This window comes from Lucilia sericata, unplaced genomic scaffold (assembly GCF_015586225.1).
Source record: "Lucilia sericata isolate MDLA Ls3-8-SP2 unplaced genomic scaffold, ASM1558622v1 Contig000561F_arrow, whole genome shotgun sequence".
NCBI lineage: Eukaryota > Metazoa > Arthropoda > Insecta > Diptera > Calliphoridae > Lucilia > Lucilia sericata.
In genome coordinates this window covers 1-17,672 of record NW_023994571.1, presented here as the reverse complement: position 1 = coordinate 17,672, position 17,672 = coordinate 1, and the positions used below count along the sequence as shown (strand labels likewise).

Genomic DNA, 17,672 nt, shown 5'->3' with positions numbered 1-17,672 from the left:
CAGCGTGTTAAGTACTTGCCTCCAATATCATCACCGTGTTAGAACAATGCTTTCTTGCTATGTAAGTTTTAGCTGAATGACTATAGTTCAGCTACTGAATATTTTCAATGAACTAGTTTAACTAGATCGAAGTTTGTGATCATAAACATGTTTAATCCATTTATTTTGCCATAAATCCCTTGTAGCAATCCAGCAGCTGTTAAAGTTTATTAGATTATGTTTAGAATTTAGATATGATTATAATTAGATTTAAATATTCTACATTTTAAGTTTTCTTTTTTTTCAACAACAGTTCTTAGTTATCAATTTTGGTTTCAAAAACGAAGTGTTTGGATTTATGTTTATTTTTAAAAATCTGTCAAAATAAATAAAAATGATATTTTTGTCGATAACGATATGTTTATTCTAAATATGTATATAGTTGGTAAAGGTTTCAATGTAATTATGTAGGTATTATGTCTGCTTTTTCATTCTATATATAGTTATATAGAATGGCTCTAAATAAAAAGTTAAGAATCTAAAGTTTGCTTGATTTGAAAATATAAATATTCGGCGATTTATTTATTGGATGTATAAAAAACGCTCAAAATATACGGCCGGACATAAAAGTATAATATTCTATAATAACATGTTGCAGTACCTTTTTGAAATATATATAAAAGAGTGTTAGGGAAGTTTTGGCTCACTAGCCCTATAGTTCTAACCTTGCCCCACTACTATTCATTTCGATCGTTACAGAATGATCTCTCTCTCTCTTTCATGGCAACTTGAAACCGAGTTATAATATATTTGCAACATTTTTGAAATGCTCAATAAAGTCGTCATTTAACAGGCAATGCATCAAATGCTTTGAACATCCATCCAAGCTCTCTGAAAACCGTCCTGAGAAGAAATCGTTAAACACTCTTTGAGTGAGCTGAAAAATTAATCCGGCATTTGATCGAGATAAGATATTACATCCTCTTCAAAGGCTTCAGAAACGGCTCTGTAGGAGCATATATATCGATATACAAATTTATATTATTTTTCATGCATTTATATCTAAGTTAAAACATTTGAAAATTCATCCCCCTGGGGGCATGTTACCTTGATGAAAGACCCTCATTTTGGTGTTATTGCAACCCCGGGGAAAAACTGGCGCACAGTGGTATAGGAAAAAAAAAAGAGGGAAATAATTCGGTAACTTCTAAACGGTTAATCTGATTTTAATGAAATTTGGTATGCACAAAGAGGAGGTGTTGTCGAGTTTAGGTTTTGAATTTGGACCTTATAGGCCAACCAGGGGCCCGGCGGGGGGTCCTCAAATTAGGACACCTCGGCTATGTTAAATTTTTAAAACGATCCTATTTCTTCATTTGAGTTCCGATTTAAAAAAAATTTCGTATATAGAATCTCCTCATCGAGCACTATAAAAAATGTCGTCGTAGCAGTAAATTATCTCTTATAGTTTAGGAGATATTCGCATTTGAATATTAAAATTTTAAAATTTTTACCGTCCTTACTTTAGTTTTTTTGATAATAGCAGGTCCAAATATTTCCGATTTTCGCCATTTTTTTTTATTTGCTTAACAACAAGTTTATATACCAAGCAGTGAAAGAATTATGTAAAAATCATGACTGAGTCCAAAGTTATAGGCATTTAAATTTAAAAAATTAAAAAAAGGCGATTTTTTGTCATTTTTTTGGGAAAAAAGTATCTTTTTCTTTTTAAGTTATCTAAAAAGTTTCTAAGAAGATGTATATAGAATTTATACTTTTTGGAAAGCTGACTTTACATAAAATACGATAAATGAAACAAAACCTAAAAATTTTTGATACCGAGGGGACCAGGTCCATCCAAAAAAACCCTATTTTTTATGGAAAATTAAATTTTGAGCAAAAATTCTCAAATCGCATAGTCGATATCAAATTATAGTGACCTGTTTTATATGACCCAATAAGTTCTTAATCATTTTGTAACGGGTTTCGATAACCCCGCCCCTGGTATGGATATAATAGGCAAAAAACCAAAAAATCCCATTTTTGGGATTTTTTAAAACTTTTTTGGGAATTCCGGGATTTCTAATAAGAAAATTCGAAATTTTTATTTAATTTTGGATTTTGAGTAAAAAAATCTACCTAACTGTAAAATTTCATCAAAAAATATTCATAAATAAAATTTTTATTGCAATTTGAAAAATTTGTATCTTCGCAAAAACTGAATAAAAAACATTTTTTAATTTTTTTTAAAAAAAGTATTCCGCGAATTTTTTAATTTTCAAAAATTATATACAGTTTTGAAAAATAGACAAAATTACCTTTCCATTGATATATAACATGCCTACCTAATGTTTTTTAAGTGACAAATTAATTAGGGAAAACTCAACATCTTTTAGAAAATTTGCCTAGCACTATTATTTTCATCCATAAGGTTAACTCTTAAATTTGTTACATATATGGATGAAAATAATAGTGCTAGGTAAATTTTCTAAAAGATGTTGAGTTTTCCCTAATTAATTTGTCACTTAAAAAACATTACTTTTTTTAAAAAAAATTAAAAAATGTTTTTTATTCAGTTTTTGCGAAGATACAAATTTTTCAAATTGCAATAAAAATTTTATTTATGAATATTTTTTGATGAAATTTTACAGTTAGGTAGATTTTTTTACTCAAAATCCAAAATTAAATAAAAATTTCGAATTTTCTTATTAGAAATCCCGGAATTCCCAAAAAAGTTTTAAAAAATCCCAAAAATGGGATTTTTTGGTTTTTTGCCTATTATATCCATACCAGGGGCGGGGTTATCGAAACCCGTTACAAAATGATTAAGAACTTATTGGGTCATATAAAACAGGTCACTATAATTTGATATCGACTATGCGATTTGAGAATTTTTGCTCAAAATTTAATTTTCCATAAAAAATAGGGTTTTTTTGGATGGACCTGGTCCCCTCGGTATCAAAAATTTTTAGGTTTTGTTTCATTTATCGTATTTTATGTAAAGTCAGCTTTCCAAAAAGTATAAATTCTATATACATCTTCTTAGAAACTTTTTAGATAACTTAAAAAGAAAAAGATACTTTTTTCCCAAAAAAATGACAAAAAATCGCCTTTTTTAATTTTTTAAATTTAAATGCCTATAACTTTGGACTCAGTCATGATTTTTACATAATTCTTTCACTGCTTGGTATATAAACTTGTTGTTAAGCAAATAAAAAAAAATGGCGAAAATCGGAAATATTTGGACCTGCTATTATCAAAAAAACTAAAGTAAGGACGGTAAAAATTTTAAAATTTTAATATTCAAATGCGAATATCTCCTAAACTATAAGAGATAATTTACTGCTACGACGACATTTTTTATAGTGCTCGATGAGGAGATTCTATATACGAAATTTTTTTTAAATCGGAACTCAAATGAAGAAATAGGATCGTTTTAAAAATTTAACATAGCCGAGGTGTCCTAATTTGAGGACCCCCCGCCGGGCCCCTGGTTGGCCTATAAGGTCCAAATTCAAAACCTAAACTCGACAACACCTCCTCTTTGTGCACACCAAATTTCATTAAAATCGGATTAACCGTTTAGAAGTTACCGAACTATTTCCCTCTTTTTTTTTTCCTATACCACTGTGTGGCGATGATCAAATGTATCACCGGTCTTTCTTAGGAATGATTTGACATAGAGAACCACATGAGTACACGCAGTGAATGTTGTTTAAACCCAAATTCGCGAGAAGGGAATATCTGATAAAGGACTGACGCACGGTAAAGTCTATAATTCTAAGATCGGCGCAATTGCCGAGAAAACAGATACCCTACAGATGATTAGCTGTGGGATTTTGGGTTGAAAATAAGATGGTGTTAAGTGTATATGATACGGGATAAATATAGGGGTATATGGACCTTACCCATTCGTATACCTAGAGTGAGTGTGTCGGATGTTCTTCGCTATGAGTGTACTGGGTTGAATGGTGATGGATGTAAGGTATCTTATATATATGATACCATTGAATTTTCCTTCCTTGTCCAGGTATGTTCACGGTTTACTCTGTTCTATCAGATTTACCACAGTGTTTTCTTAGTGATAAAGAGCAAGTCATTGTCTTATTGGATGGATTCGTTTTTCGGTCTACCGAATACGTCTCTATGCCCTGTTGCCGACTCCAGGCCATCCCAACCCTACATGGTTATAAATGGAAGTGATGTTTTTGCATCTTGGAAGTTAAGCAATCGGGCAGCAATGGCCAAAGATTAGAAAGCTCGAGTACTTGAGCAAAGTGCTTGTACATGGGCCGGCATAATTATGTATAAAAATTGCCACCGGTATGTAAACAGCTCACCCTGTGGCAGAAAAAGTACCACCGTGAAATAGGGCCAACAAATCAATTTAATTAACTGTCAGAGATCGTCATTATCCAAAACATGAACAATTCTATTATGCTTTCTTTCTAGAAGTTTGCAATCTAAAATATGCGAAATAGGTCCATAAATAACGAAGATATGATAGAATTTATGAAAAAACCTATATTACTAAATAATGTGAGTATTTCCCAGTCTGATCATGTCATATATCTTAGTATTCACTTGGATGGTCATCTAACTTGGCGTTAACACATCGGCTCCATATGAGACTAAAATCTTCCAAACTACAATGTCTATTTCATCAATCGAAGCTAAGCCTTGACTGCAAAGTCTCCCTGTTTAGGACTGTTTTAAAACCAATTGGAATTTAACTATGGGGCATCTCAAGTAATATAAGTAAGTATTGATCTTATGCAATGGGCCCAATCCAAAATTCTCAGAATCATGACGACAGCACCATGCTATATAAGAAATTAAAACATTCATCGTGATTTACAAGTGCCTTTAGTATAGGAAGAATTTAGGAAATATCGAGAAAAGTAATTGTCAAAACTTCAAGTACATCAGAATTCGCATGCAAGTTCAAACAAGGCTTCGAAGAGCTGACTTTTACCACCCGTTTAATATGGAGACTCTATCTATATTTAGCTTTTCATACATAAGCGTAGTAAGTTTGAAAGTAAAATTAATATATGTTGAATCAGATCCGAAGCAATACTCATAGAACAGTATTGGACCTGTTGTGCGCTCCTTTGCAGAACCTACGATCTCTGTAGTGACAAAGGACAGCACTACAAACTTACCTCCATTCACATAAATAGACAATATGTATGTAGTTTAAAAGAAAGATATTCGAAAGACCTTTCATTTGATGTATAATATGTCTTGTAAGTAGTGCTATGCATAACCGAAATTATGGTTAAAAATATGTAGTTTTTGATTGTTGTAAAAACTAAAATTAAAAAAAAAAAAATAATTCAAAAACTTCTTAAATTTGTTCTGAAGGTTTACCTTTTAAAAAAATTTTAAATAATACCGAAGAAATATTTCGAAATCAAGCAAACTGTTGTTTGTTTTGAGCGAACCTAATGTCTTAATTACAGTCATGTATATCTTTTTTTTGCAGGCGTATTATTTAGCATTTAAATCGTTTATACTTTGCTCTATATTAATTTATATACAAAATTAAAAACATTTTAATATGTATAGTTATGACATGTAAACGATTAGATGATATGGAATAAAGTCATTACATCTACATTAGACTTAATAATTAAGACCATTGCAGACTGTGGTCGTTATTAAAATAAATTATAAACTTATATATTTGGCCTCAATTACCTAAGTTACAAATGATTTTACTATTTAAGTAAATAAAATATTTAGTATGAAAGTTCAGACAATATCTTAACCAGTTGGAAAATTTCATGTCAATAATATAAAAAAATATGCGATAGAAACTATAAAACTATAAGTATGACTCTAAATGGGGGAGGGAAAGTATTATGAGGTTTGGTTTGTTAAATTATAATTTATTTTTGGGTGATATGTATTTATTGTCTTTTTCAACATTAAATAAATGAAATGTATTTTTTAATACTTCTTTGTTTTGTTAATAATTCATTGTCAATTTATACTAAATATAATAAATTTAATTTTAACATTTTTCTTTTCTCTCATCTATTTGTAGGTGTCCTTCAAGTAAGTGTTTTCTTGTATATATAATAAATATTAGTCATCATCATTCTATGGGTAAGTTTATGTCTAATTATTATTTTTTACATATTTTTTGTCGATTTTGCCATTTTTTTTTTTTGTTTGTGTGTGCAATTTAAACCTTAACCATAATAACCCTAATCTTAACAATAGTTTGGCTTTTTACACTAAATTAAATTACAGTAACTAAATAATAGATTTTACGCTCGACATCTTAAAAGTAGAAATACTAATAAATGAGCACATAAGATTAAAGCATTCGTTGGTTTAGAAGTTACAGCTGAAAATATTTGTTTTTTAAATTTAGTTAAATTGAAATTATTAGATTAAAAATGTGTAATAAAAATGCAAACTACAAAAATATAAAAAAATACAGCAGGCCAAGTCAGCAGTACTACTGACTGACTACTGACTTGCTGACTATATCTTGCTGTTTTGAAAAATTCATCAAACCTTTTCTATGGAATTTAGTTTAAAAAGTCGTAACTGCAGTAAAGTTTTTCTTTATATAAACTTACCTGCAAAATCGGCCAATTGATTAGGAGGATGTTCGGTATAAAACATACTCTTCCCTATCGCCAGAGAACCTTTACGTTCTATAGCATTGCCCGATGAACTAAAACCTGTTATACTATTGCCCGATATCGATGCTATTGATGATGTTGCACTGTGTGATGACGACAATGAAGATGACGACGAGGAGGACGCCGACGATGAGGTACCACTACCCAGTAGGTCATTTTTCATTAAGTGTACATCGGTTTGTAGGGATCTACTCGAATCATTGCGTATGGGTATTATGTTATCTGGAATTATAAAAGTTTTTTTTTGGATGAATCTCCAGTTTGAAGTAAAAAGATCATCTCATTTCAGGTGAAAGTATAGAATTCCTAAATTGTCTACACAAAAAGCTCAATTAAAGGACTTAGTCACAGCTTGTACATATTTAGAGTTAAAATTGTTATCCCAGCAAAAACTAACATTGAAAAGTAAGGGATTAAAATGCTTAAATTTACTAACACAATAATATTTTAAATTATTATTTGAACACGGGGATGACTTTCTAGGCAACAACTTACCACAGTTGATAAGTACTTACTACCGGAGTTAAGTAAGTAGTTTTGTTTCTGGAAAAAATGCCTAGGAGGACATGTAAACTGCGTCTACTATTAGTTTTCACAAAAAACTTGTTATCGTAAGTCATTACTAGACTCTTTCTAAGTAATGCAGATGTAATGTAGTATTCATTGAAATGTAAGCTGTTGAGTAAGCACAAGCCATGTTCTTGCTGGGATGATATTATAAAAAGTTGAATAAAAATTTATAAATTAGAAAACAAATTTTCATTTACATTTTGTAATTAATATTTAAAATACGAATTCCCAAATTGGGTAATATAATTCCCATTTCCGGAATAAGTTTAAACGTTCCAAATGAAACTGTTTACATTCGTTTACAACGTACAGACGAGTCTTAATCGACTCAGAAAGTGATTCTGAGTTGATCGGTATACTTTAAGGTGGGGTAAGGATCAATATTTTTGTGCGTTACTAATGTACGCATAATAACCTCCCATTATTGATGTGTAGGGTATAAACAGCAATCTGGGTAAATAAAAAATCTTAATTTGGAGCCCCGAACAGAGTTTAAGCAAAAGTAGTCTTATCTTCAGTATTAAGTTCCAGTCTTATAGTGGCCTCACCCCGAATGAATTAGGGCTTAAATGGTCTCCAACAGGTTATGTCGTGAGTATTTTATGATCTCCACCATTTAAAAACATAACCTCAAGTTATGTAAAAGTCAAAGTTGTAATTTTATAAAATTAATTAAATTTAGCAATATGTACTTACTTTCTCTTGTATCAATAGTCGAATGAGTGACCTGTTTTGAAGGCGTTGAGGGCAAAGGTATTTCTGTAAAGAAATAAGAATAAAAAGACATTAACAAATTCCTTATATCAAAATCCTGCTCATTATAATATGAAATATACGGTCCACTTATTTTAAGAAAGTTCTTAGTTCTCATTTTATATTTAAGCAAAGTTAATTATAATTATTTCATTCCCTGATTCCACTTACCATATACACGTATTGAACCCTCCGTCTCGCCTAGAGAATTTTTCGAAATACATCTATAGTTGCCAAAGTCGCCATATTGTAAATTTCTAATAGTCAATTTCATATGAGCCCTTTATAGCAGAAAAAACAAATAATTTTTAAACAAATTTCACATTAAATACATTTATTAAAAATACTTAAATTAAATTAATGAATATCATTTATATTATTTAAAAAATGAAATAAAAAGTTTTCTTTAATTAAATCTAAACAAATTTTGAAGTAAAAATCATAAAACATTTTAATTATAATTCATTTATTTGTTATGTCCTTCAGTCTATTCCTCTCTCTCTCTCTCTTACTCTCTATGTATGAAACATGTCATTTATTTTAAAAATAAATTTTCACTTAACAATCTACTTCATTGACATTATAACAAGTATGTTAAATGTATTGATAAAATACGTACATACATTCATACATATATGTTTATGTATGTATGTGTGTATGTATCCTTATAAACATTTCGATGTGTTATTATGTTAGTATGCTTAAATTTTTTTAGTGCATAGTACTAGAGTTTTCTTAAAATTCTTCCAACATTTAATGTTTACTTCACTTAAAGAAAATAAACTTTTAAATGTCTCATAAGACATTTCATGCTGCTACTATTTCGAAATAACTAAAGTACACAACTTATACATAAAAAATATCCCAACAGTTCTGATAAATATCCTTGCTTAGATTCAACTAAGTTCTATTCTCAAGAGAAATTTCCGAAAATTTTCAATTAAAGTAGATTTTCTTTAAAGTTTCTATTTAAAGAGAATTTTTCTACAATTTTCTATTATTCTGAAAAATTTCTATTAATGGATTTTCGAAAAATTTTTCTGTTAAAAGAGAAATGAGAAGAAGAGAAATTTTCCTAAAATTTTCTATAAAAAGAAGAGAAATTTTGCGAAAATGTTCTATAAAAAGAAGATAAATTTGCCGAAAATTTTCTAGAAATTTTTCGAAAATTTTCTATAAAAAGAAAAGAAATTTTTCGAAAATTTTCTATAAAAGAAGAGAAATTTTCCGGAAATTTTCTTTAAAAAGAAGAGAAATTTTCCGGAAATTTTCTTTAAAAAGAAGAGAAATTTTCCGAAAAATTTCGTTAAACAGAAGAGAAATTTTCCGAAAATTTTCTATAAAAAGAAGAGAAATTTTCCTAAAATTTTCAATAAAAAGAAGAGAAATTTTCCGAAAATTTTCTATAAAAAGAAGAGAAATTTTCCGAAAATTTTCTATAAATAGATCAGAAATTTTTCGAATATTTTCTATAATAGTCAGAACTGCTGGTATATATTTATATTTCTTTGTTAAAGTAAATGTTCAATACTTGCATACAAGCAGTGAACAGTGGGACTAAAATTAAAAATTTAACCAAAACATAATACGGCTAAATTCAAATAAATAAATAACCTTTTGGCCCACTGTTTAATTTTTGTATATTTTTATGATGTAAAAGATGTTTGTGCATGTGTGTTAATATGCATGTTACAAAGAATATCAAATATTTTACTTTTTCTTCTAGTTCTGGTTCTGCTTCTAAAACCTTCTGCAACATACTACTTCTGCTACTTCGACTATACTTCTATTACTCTTCTTATGTTAGAAAATGATTAGTTTGTATATATGATGTCAAAGTTTTGAGTTCATATTAAAGTTTGTTATTTCACATTTTGATAAATATACACACTCATACACACACACACTTTAAAATGCACACATGTAAAATATGTTCGAAGAAAAAACTTTAACTCAAACATTAAAACATACGTACACACACACACTAATATTTTCCAACATACGCAAATAGAATTTTAGTTCATATTTTCATTCATATGCTCTAGAGACAAGTTTAGTTAACTTTTGATAAAATGACTTTTGTTTATTAGTTTAAAACACTTAGGAGAATATTAAGAGAGTAGAAGTTTTTGCCAAAGAAATCATTGTTCCTTGCAGAGGAAGAGAAGAGAGGGAGTGAATGAGTGAGGCGGGCATTTATTTCAAATGGACCCCAAAACATAAAACAATTTCATATTAAAACTCATATTTCATTAAATTGTGCAGAGTGGAAAAAAACTTTAAAATTTGATCAAATTTATTTATTTACTTAGTAAACTAAAGTTTAAAAATTGAATTTTTATGGCAAAAAGTAAAATGAAATGTTTTCATTACCTGTAGGAATTTTCAGTATAATCCGTTTTGTATTTTTTACTAGGCAATACCATAACTGAGTTATAAACCCAATATATTATAGCTCTGAGGAAAAATTTTTAAAATAATTAAAAATTAAAAATTAAAAATTTTAATAATTGTTTTATATAAGTAGTAAATATCCAAAGGGGGTTTTTAGTTTATAGACAACTTACTTGGGATGGGCTTCTGTATGACAATCGATGGTTACATCAGTGCCAGCCGGTGCTCCAACTAGTTGATTTGGCACCCAAATCATGGGAGAAACTAAATAACGGTAATAAAATTTTATATTAAAAGGCTGGATGCTAATTTTAAGCAATACATATTAGGGTAGTTTGATAGGTCTAAAATAATGTATGTAATATATTTTAACAGTTCCCTGATATATATCAAAAGCTCATCGATAAAAACATCAAAAGCTTACATTTTGACATTTTGAAACCGATCGCTATAAGATAAGTATTATCAATATTAATTTAAGAGATCACCGATCGATGTCACGATACCTCAGAACTTTTTTCCATTAGGTATACATATTACATAGTCGTAAGTTTTAAATGAACTGGAACTGAACTAGATGTGAACTAGAACTGAACTAGAACTGAACTAGAACTGAACTAGAACTGAACTAGAACTGAACTAGATGTGAACTAGAACTGAACTAGAACTGAACTAGATGTGAACTAGAACTGAACTAGAACTGAACTAGAACTGAACTAGAACTGAACTAGAACTGAACTAGAACTGAACTAGAACTGAACTAGAACTGAACTAGAACTGAACTAGAACTGAACTAGAACTGAACTAGAACTGAACTAGAACTGAACTAGAACTGAACTAGAACTGAACTAGAACTGAACTAGAACTAACTAGAACTGAACTAGAACTGAACTAGAACTGAACTAGAACTGAACTAGACTGAACTAGAATGAACTAGAACTGATCTACAACTAACCTAGAACTGAACTAGAATTGTACTAGATCTGAAATATAACTGAGCCACAACTGAACTGGAAACCAACCTTATAAATAAAATATTATCTCAAAATCTTTTACTGCAAAATAAAAAGGTTGTCAAAAATTTCTGTTCAGTTCCCCTTGTTACTTGGTGCTTTTCCTGAGAGCACCCCTAAATAATACTAAACCTATCTCCTCTATGTTAGTATATGACACCTTGAATTTTTATGAAAAATATCGTTTACTGTTTACGTGCTGAGCTTTGAAAGAACTACTTTAACCGTACCAAAAGGACGTGTAAAGAATTCTCAAGTATACATTTTATATTTTAATAAATTAAAAAAACAAAGGTGCTCTTTTCTCTGTGTGTGTACTTAAACATTTTTGAATTTTTATATTTTTCAGTTTGTTAGAACCCCCCTTTACAGTCTTTTACTATTTTTGGCTTTTACCACTTTTTTTGTTCGCCCAGTTTTAAGTTTTCGTGTGACGCTTACAAACAACAACGACAACAACTTTAATATTTTCTAAAACGGAACGTAAACATCAATTTAATGTTTTGTTTTTACTACTGACTAAAGTGCAATTTTTCAAATGACACTTGCTACGTGACTCTTGTTCTAATACACGTCTTTTGGTAACAGTTGGTAAAAGGACAATATCTGCTAAACAGAATCAGTAATTGACTATGCACTTTATCAAGTGGCATACGAAAAAAATAAAACTACAACAACATGATACAAAAACTAAATAAAAGTATTAATATAAGTAGGAAAAAAAATTCAACACTTTTTTTGGGGGATTTTTTTTCTATGTATTTAAACACTTGGTATAAATTTGAAATTTTGTTAGTCTTACACTACTGCTGTGTGAAGTGTTAATATAACTAGTACTTTTAAAAGTTTGTTTTAGGTTTTGGCCGGGGGTATAGAAGCTCTTGGCAAATCGACTTAAAATCGGTTTTACCGTTTAGAAATTTCTGATTTATTACTCTTTTATATAATTGTCTTACGTGGCTTACTTTGGGGTCTTCTAGACCCTAGGCCGATGAGTCCGCACTGAAACCTTTACTCGAAAACATTCAGGATGCGAAATTTTAACAACATTTCATTCGGAATCGAACACCCTGACATAAAGTCTAACGTCCTATCGGTCTAGATGATACCAGAACTTTTGAATGTCCTACGTATGTATGTGCTGTCTATCTATCTTTGTAGCTTTAGTTTTGTAACTATGGACATCTGTACCCTTGTGCCCTTAATTTAAAAACATAATGTCCATCGTTTATTATGGCTACAACAGGCTTTGCTCGTCTATTTATTTGTTTCAAAGAATGAACAAAAAAGAACAGACAAAACATTTTGATTTTTTGTTATAGTTGTTGTGTTTTTTGTTATGCCTGCATACATACATTGCATTGAAGACCACAATTTAGAAGTCATCCATCTATTACTTACACTCAACATCAAGTATTATACGCTTTGATACAGAAGGTGGTACTCCATTGGTGGCAATACACAGATAGGCACCCATCTCATTCCGGCTAACTTTGGTCAATGGCAACACTTCACCATCATACACCAACACTGCAGCCAGTCAACCAAGCATCCAACAAGCAAGGTGAACAACAAATGACCAGGAATACAAGATAAAACAGAAACAAAAGATCCACAAAAAATACCCCCAAAAAATAGAAAAACAAAATATTTTTACATAGAATAGCAGCAGCAGCAATATTATACCCAAATATTCATTGGTGATAGTTGGTTGGTTGGTTGGTATAACAAAAGTATAACAATGTTCAAGCACATTTCCCAAAGCCAGCAAAAACGAAAAATGTATAAAAAAAATAAACATATAAATTGTCAGCATATTGTTTGTAAAAGACCAGCAATAACAGCAGCAACCAAATCCAGCAGCAGGATTTGCCATGAAGTGGGTTGAAGTCAACAACACAAACAACAGCCGTAGTAAAGATGCAGATAAATATGCATTGTTGGGCAATAGTTACGTTCCAGGTATTATGAGAACATGGCAAAAACAAAGACACACACAAATAAACAATATAAAAAAATATATAGAAAAAAGAAAGAACAACAGATTTTTAAAAATGAAAGAAGTTTTTGGCAGCAGCACCACCACCAGCAACAGCAGCAGCAGTATCAAGTTTGTAGTTTAGGTCGAAAGGATTTGCATGTGAGGTCATCAATTCCAAAGGAGATTAAAGAGACAATTTAAAGAAAACAAAACAGATTTTTTTAAAAAAACATTGTTCATTTTGTTCAGTTTTTAGTTTTTTGTGGGAATTTTGTTTTCTTCATATAGAGAGATTATTTTTATATTACCTTTCTTTTTCTTTTCGACAGCAATTTCTCACCATCTTCTCTGCGCCAAATGATTTTGGGTGCTGGAAAACCATCCGCCCTGCAGGTCATATTAATATTTTGATTTTCCCTAACAGCCACCGAAGAGGGGGTACTCTCAATGTCCAATATATTGGGAGGCACTTTAAAGAAGATTGTTAAAAGAAAAAATCAATATGTACACTATTTATGCAGATTTATTGAGATTTATATATGTATATATATATATTCTTCAGCTGTATTTTTCATTTACTTACCAACTACTTGTAAATAACCCACTTGACTTATCATGGGATTCGTGTTCACTTGACACATGTAGTAGCCACGATCGTCCTGATGTGCCTGATTCACATGCAACAGCAAGTGTTTGCATTGTCGTAAGTGATGCTTGTAACGTGGTATTCTTGAGATGACATGTCGATGTATTGTCAAAATCATTTGTCTATCAATATGTATCCAGGCAACCTACAACAAGAAGAATAAATATGTATAACAATAATCAAAGAAAAAAATGCAAAATCCTTAGAAACAAACTGTAATGAAAAAAAGACTTTTTGAAGTACTTTTGCCAGTTGAACAAATAACAAACAAGATTTAAAAACGAACGAACGAACTAACAACTAAAGAGTAAGAGCGAGGGAGCATAGGTTAAGATAATGTTGTGCTATGAATTCCGTATCGAATGAAATTCAAATCTAACTTTCAATTGTTATGTATTTATTGACATATGTTGTACATTCATTTAAACATTACTTGTGGATATATGTATGCATACACATATCAAATACATACAATTTATCTTTTGGATGCACATGTAGCATGATTTTATTGATACAATTTCATATAGAACATGTTTGTGGAATGGAATGGTAAAAATTCGTTGAGCTGTTAGTTTTTCATTTTGTTCTACGTTGTCTGAAATTGTATTGTGCAACGTATGGTCAAAGTTTTAAAATCCAAAGCAAAGTGGTACCGATTACAAAATAAATGGTAATAAATATCAAGTCTAACTAATATGTATTTAAAACCGTTTTTGTTTTCCAAAATTTGTAATGGAAAAAACACATTTTGAATACTTTTGAGTGCAGTTAACTACTGTAGGTGCCTTTATTTGCTATTTAGTTTTTATAACACCAAAAAAATATAACTATATACGGATGCCACTACGCCCTATAAAACAGTTTTGCCCAAAGTCTTGCACATTTTTTATGGACCCAAAATATTTGGGTTCTCGGTGTCATTTTTGGAAAATAGTGATCATTTTTCCCCTGCTCATATCTTGCCAAACCGTTTGGAAAACGTTATCTTCAAGATCGCAAAAACATTAAATAATTTGATTATAAGTATTTCTCTATATTAACGTATACTTAATATTTGTAATATCAATAAATCATTAATACGTATACGTACTGGTGTCATTAATAAAATCAGTGCAATTTCACAATTTAAAAGGTTCCAACGTGAAATGAAAACATGAGTATGAAGTTTTTTTGATCTTTTATGTTCACAATTTCTGTTCCTTATGACTAAAGCTACAACTTTGCCTTGAAGAGTAAATCAAAATTCCGAACAGTTGCAAGATATTTTTCTCAGACTCATGCCTTACAAATGTTGAGAATTTTGATTTACTGTCTGAGGCAAAGCTGAAGCTTTGTCATATAGAACAAAAAACTACATCTTCAAGATCAAAATCGTAAAAAACATTAAATAATTTGATTATTACATATTTCTCTATATTAGACGTTACTTAATATATGGTAATATCAAAAATCATTAACACGTATACGTACTGGTGTCGTTAATAAAATCAGTGCAATTTCACAATTTAAAAGGTTCCAATGTGAAATGAAAACATGAATATGAAGTTTGTTTATCTTTTATGTTCACAATTTCTGTTCCTTATCACAAATGCCTTGGACGGTAAATCAAAATTCCGAACAGTTTGCAAGATATGAGCCTGAGAAAATTATCACTTTTTTTTGCAAAAATGTTCGCAGGATTTTTAATGAAGTAACACAATTTCCAGGCTAAAATTCAAAATTCAAATCAAAATTCATGGTTTGTGATGGCTTAGAAAACCCCTACCTTCATAACAAACCGAACCCACTTAAAGAGTATTTTTGTCTCTCTTTGTCTATGCTACTGCTCTGTACTTTTACCATTTAAGATTCATTTCTCACTCTCCAGTTTTTCTTAATAATTCTTGTACACAAAACCCACTATGCAAAGCAATAAACTGTCAGTAGTAACATGGAATAACATGGAATGTTTTGCAAATTTTTATTTGCAAAGCTTAACTAGATTTGAATAAAGTTAGTTACTTACTAACATCAATATGTATTAAAAAAGTATGACTGTTTTGTGTAAGATGCAACCAATTTGCAGTTTGTATAACTCATAAAACCATTCATTGACATTTAAAATCTTTCATATCAAGACAAACATTTTACAACGATTAATATACAATGATAGTTATACACATTAGAATGACATTGATCTACCTGTTAATTTTACAGGCTTACAAATTGCGAAAGGAATCAATGTAGGAAGAAAAGTCCAGAATAAAGAAACAAACCAAAATCAAATATTCGACACAAATTGGGATATTAAAAGGATAATTGCTCGAAATTGTGATTAATACTGATACTCTAGCCTTGAGCTTAATTTACGTCACTAGACTAAGCTCAATTTTTAGAAGGATTTAAAAATTCCAAATAACTTCTACTTAAGGCATAATCTTGTTATTGAGTTTAACATTGCTCTAAATAAAGCCAATTAAAAAATAAATTTATTTTGCCATTTATAAATTAATCAAAAATCCACCACCTTACCTTATAACCACCCAAATGTTCAACGACGCATGGTAAATTAGCATCACGTCCAACAGCCACAGTAACATTAGGTATTGGTTGAGCAAAACGTGGCTCGTTCATCATAACTGAAAATGGTATAGAAACGAATATTTTACTTTAAAATGATGAAATTTGAAAAATAAATATTAAACAACATTAACTCGTCAATAAGCATTGTCAAGTACGCGGGTGTCTTTTTTTTTTTTTTTTTGTTTTCTATTTTCCAAAACAAATTGAAGTTTTTCTGTTTATTTCATTTAATTAAGTTGTTGCTCATTTGGGAAAATCATGAAAATGGTTGCAACTATTGTATGTGCATTTTTTTTATTTTTTTGAGTTAACCACAATGGTGGCAACCAGCATTCGGTTTTAGACAACTTTTTACTTCATAGAAGAGTGTAATATTCAGCGGGGAGCAACTTAAATAACCACCGACTAATTTTCCTACTAAACTACAGTGATCTACAGTATAATTTATAGTCTAGTCTATAGTCTAGTCTATAGTTTAGTCTATAGTTTAGTCTATAATCTAGTCTATAGTCTAGCCTATAGTCTAATCTATAATCTAGTCTATAGTCTAATCTATAATCTAGTCTATAGTCTAGCCTATAGTCTAGTCTATAGTCTAGTCATAGTCTAGTCTATAGTCTCGTCTATAGTCTCGTCTATAGTCGTCTATAGTCTCGTCTATAGTCGTCTATAGTCTCGTCTATAGTCTAGCCTATAGTCTAGTCTATAATCTAGTCTATAGTCTAGCCTATAGTCTAGTCTATAGTCTAGTCTATAGTCTAGCCTATAGTCTAGTCTATAGTCTAGTCTATAGTCTAGTCTATAGTCTCGTCTATAGTCTAGTCTATAGTCTCGTCTATAGTCTCGTCTATAGTCTCGTCTATAGTCTCGTCTATAGTCTCGCCTATAGTCTCGTCTGTAGTCTCGCCTATAGTCTCGTCTATAGTCTCGCCTATAGTCTCGTCTATAGTCTCGCCTATAGTCTCGTCTATAGTCTAGTCTATAGTCTCGTCATAGTCTAGCCTATAGTCTCGTCTATATATCGTCTATAGTCTCGTCTATAGTCTCGTCTATAGTCTCGTCTATAGTCTCGTCTATAGTCTCGTCTATAGTCTCGTCTATAGTCTCGTCTA

General features: G+C 30.4%; 1 protein-coding gene across 1 annotated transcript; it reads right to left on the bottom strand.

Annotated features, from left to right (window-relative positions):
- Nucleotides 1-5,508: 5,508 nt before the first annotated feature.
- Nucleotides 5,509-16,616, bottom strand: LOC119606234 (lachesin-like; the record flags this gene model as incomplete). The annotated part of the gene is given in 11 exon segments (XM_037959654.1): nt 5,509-6,337; nt 6,576-6,863; nt 7,908-7,970; nt 8,136-8,245; nt 10,338-10,421; nt 10,532-10,622; nt 12,773-12,901; nt 13,661-13,690; nt 13,693-13,821; nt 13,936-14,143; nt 16,510-16,616. Coding segments are annotated over 11 exon segments (1,319 nt in total), but the record flags the coding sequence as incomplete, so codon positions are not given.
- Between the last annotated feature and the right edge of the window lie 1,056 nt (nt 16,617-17,672).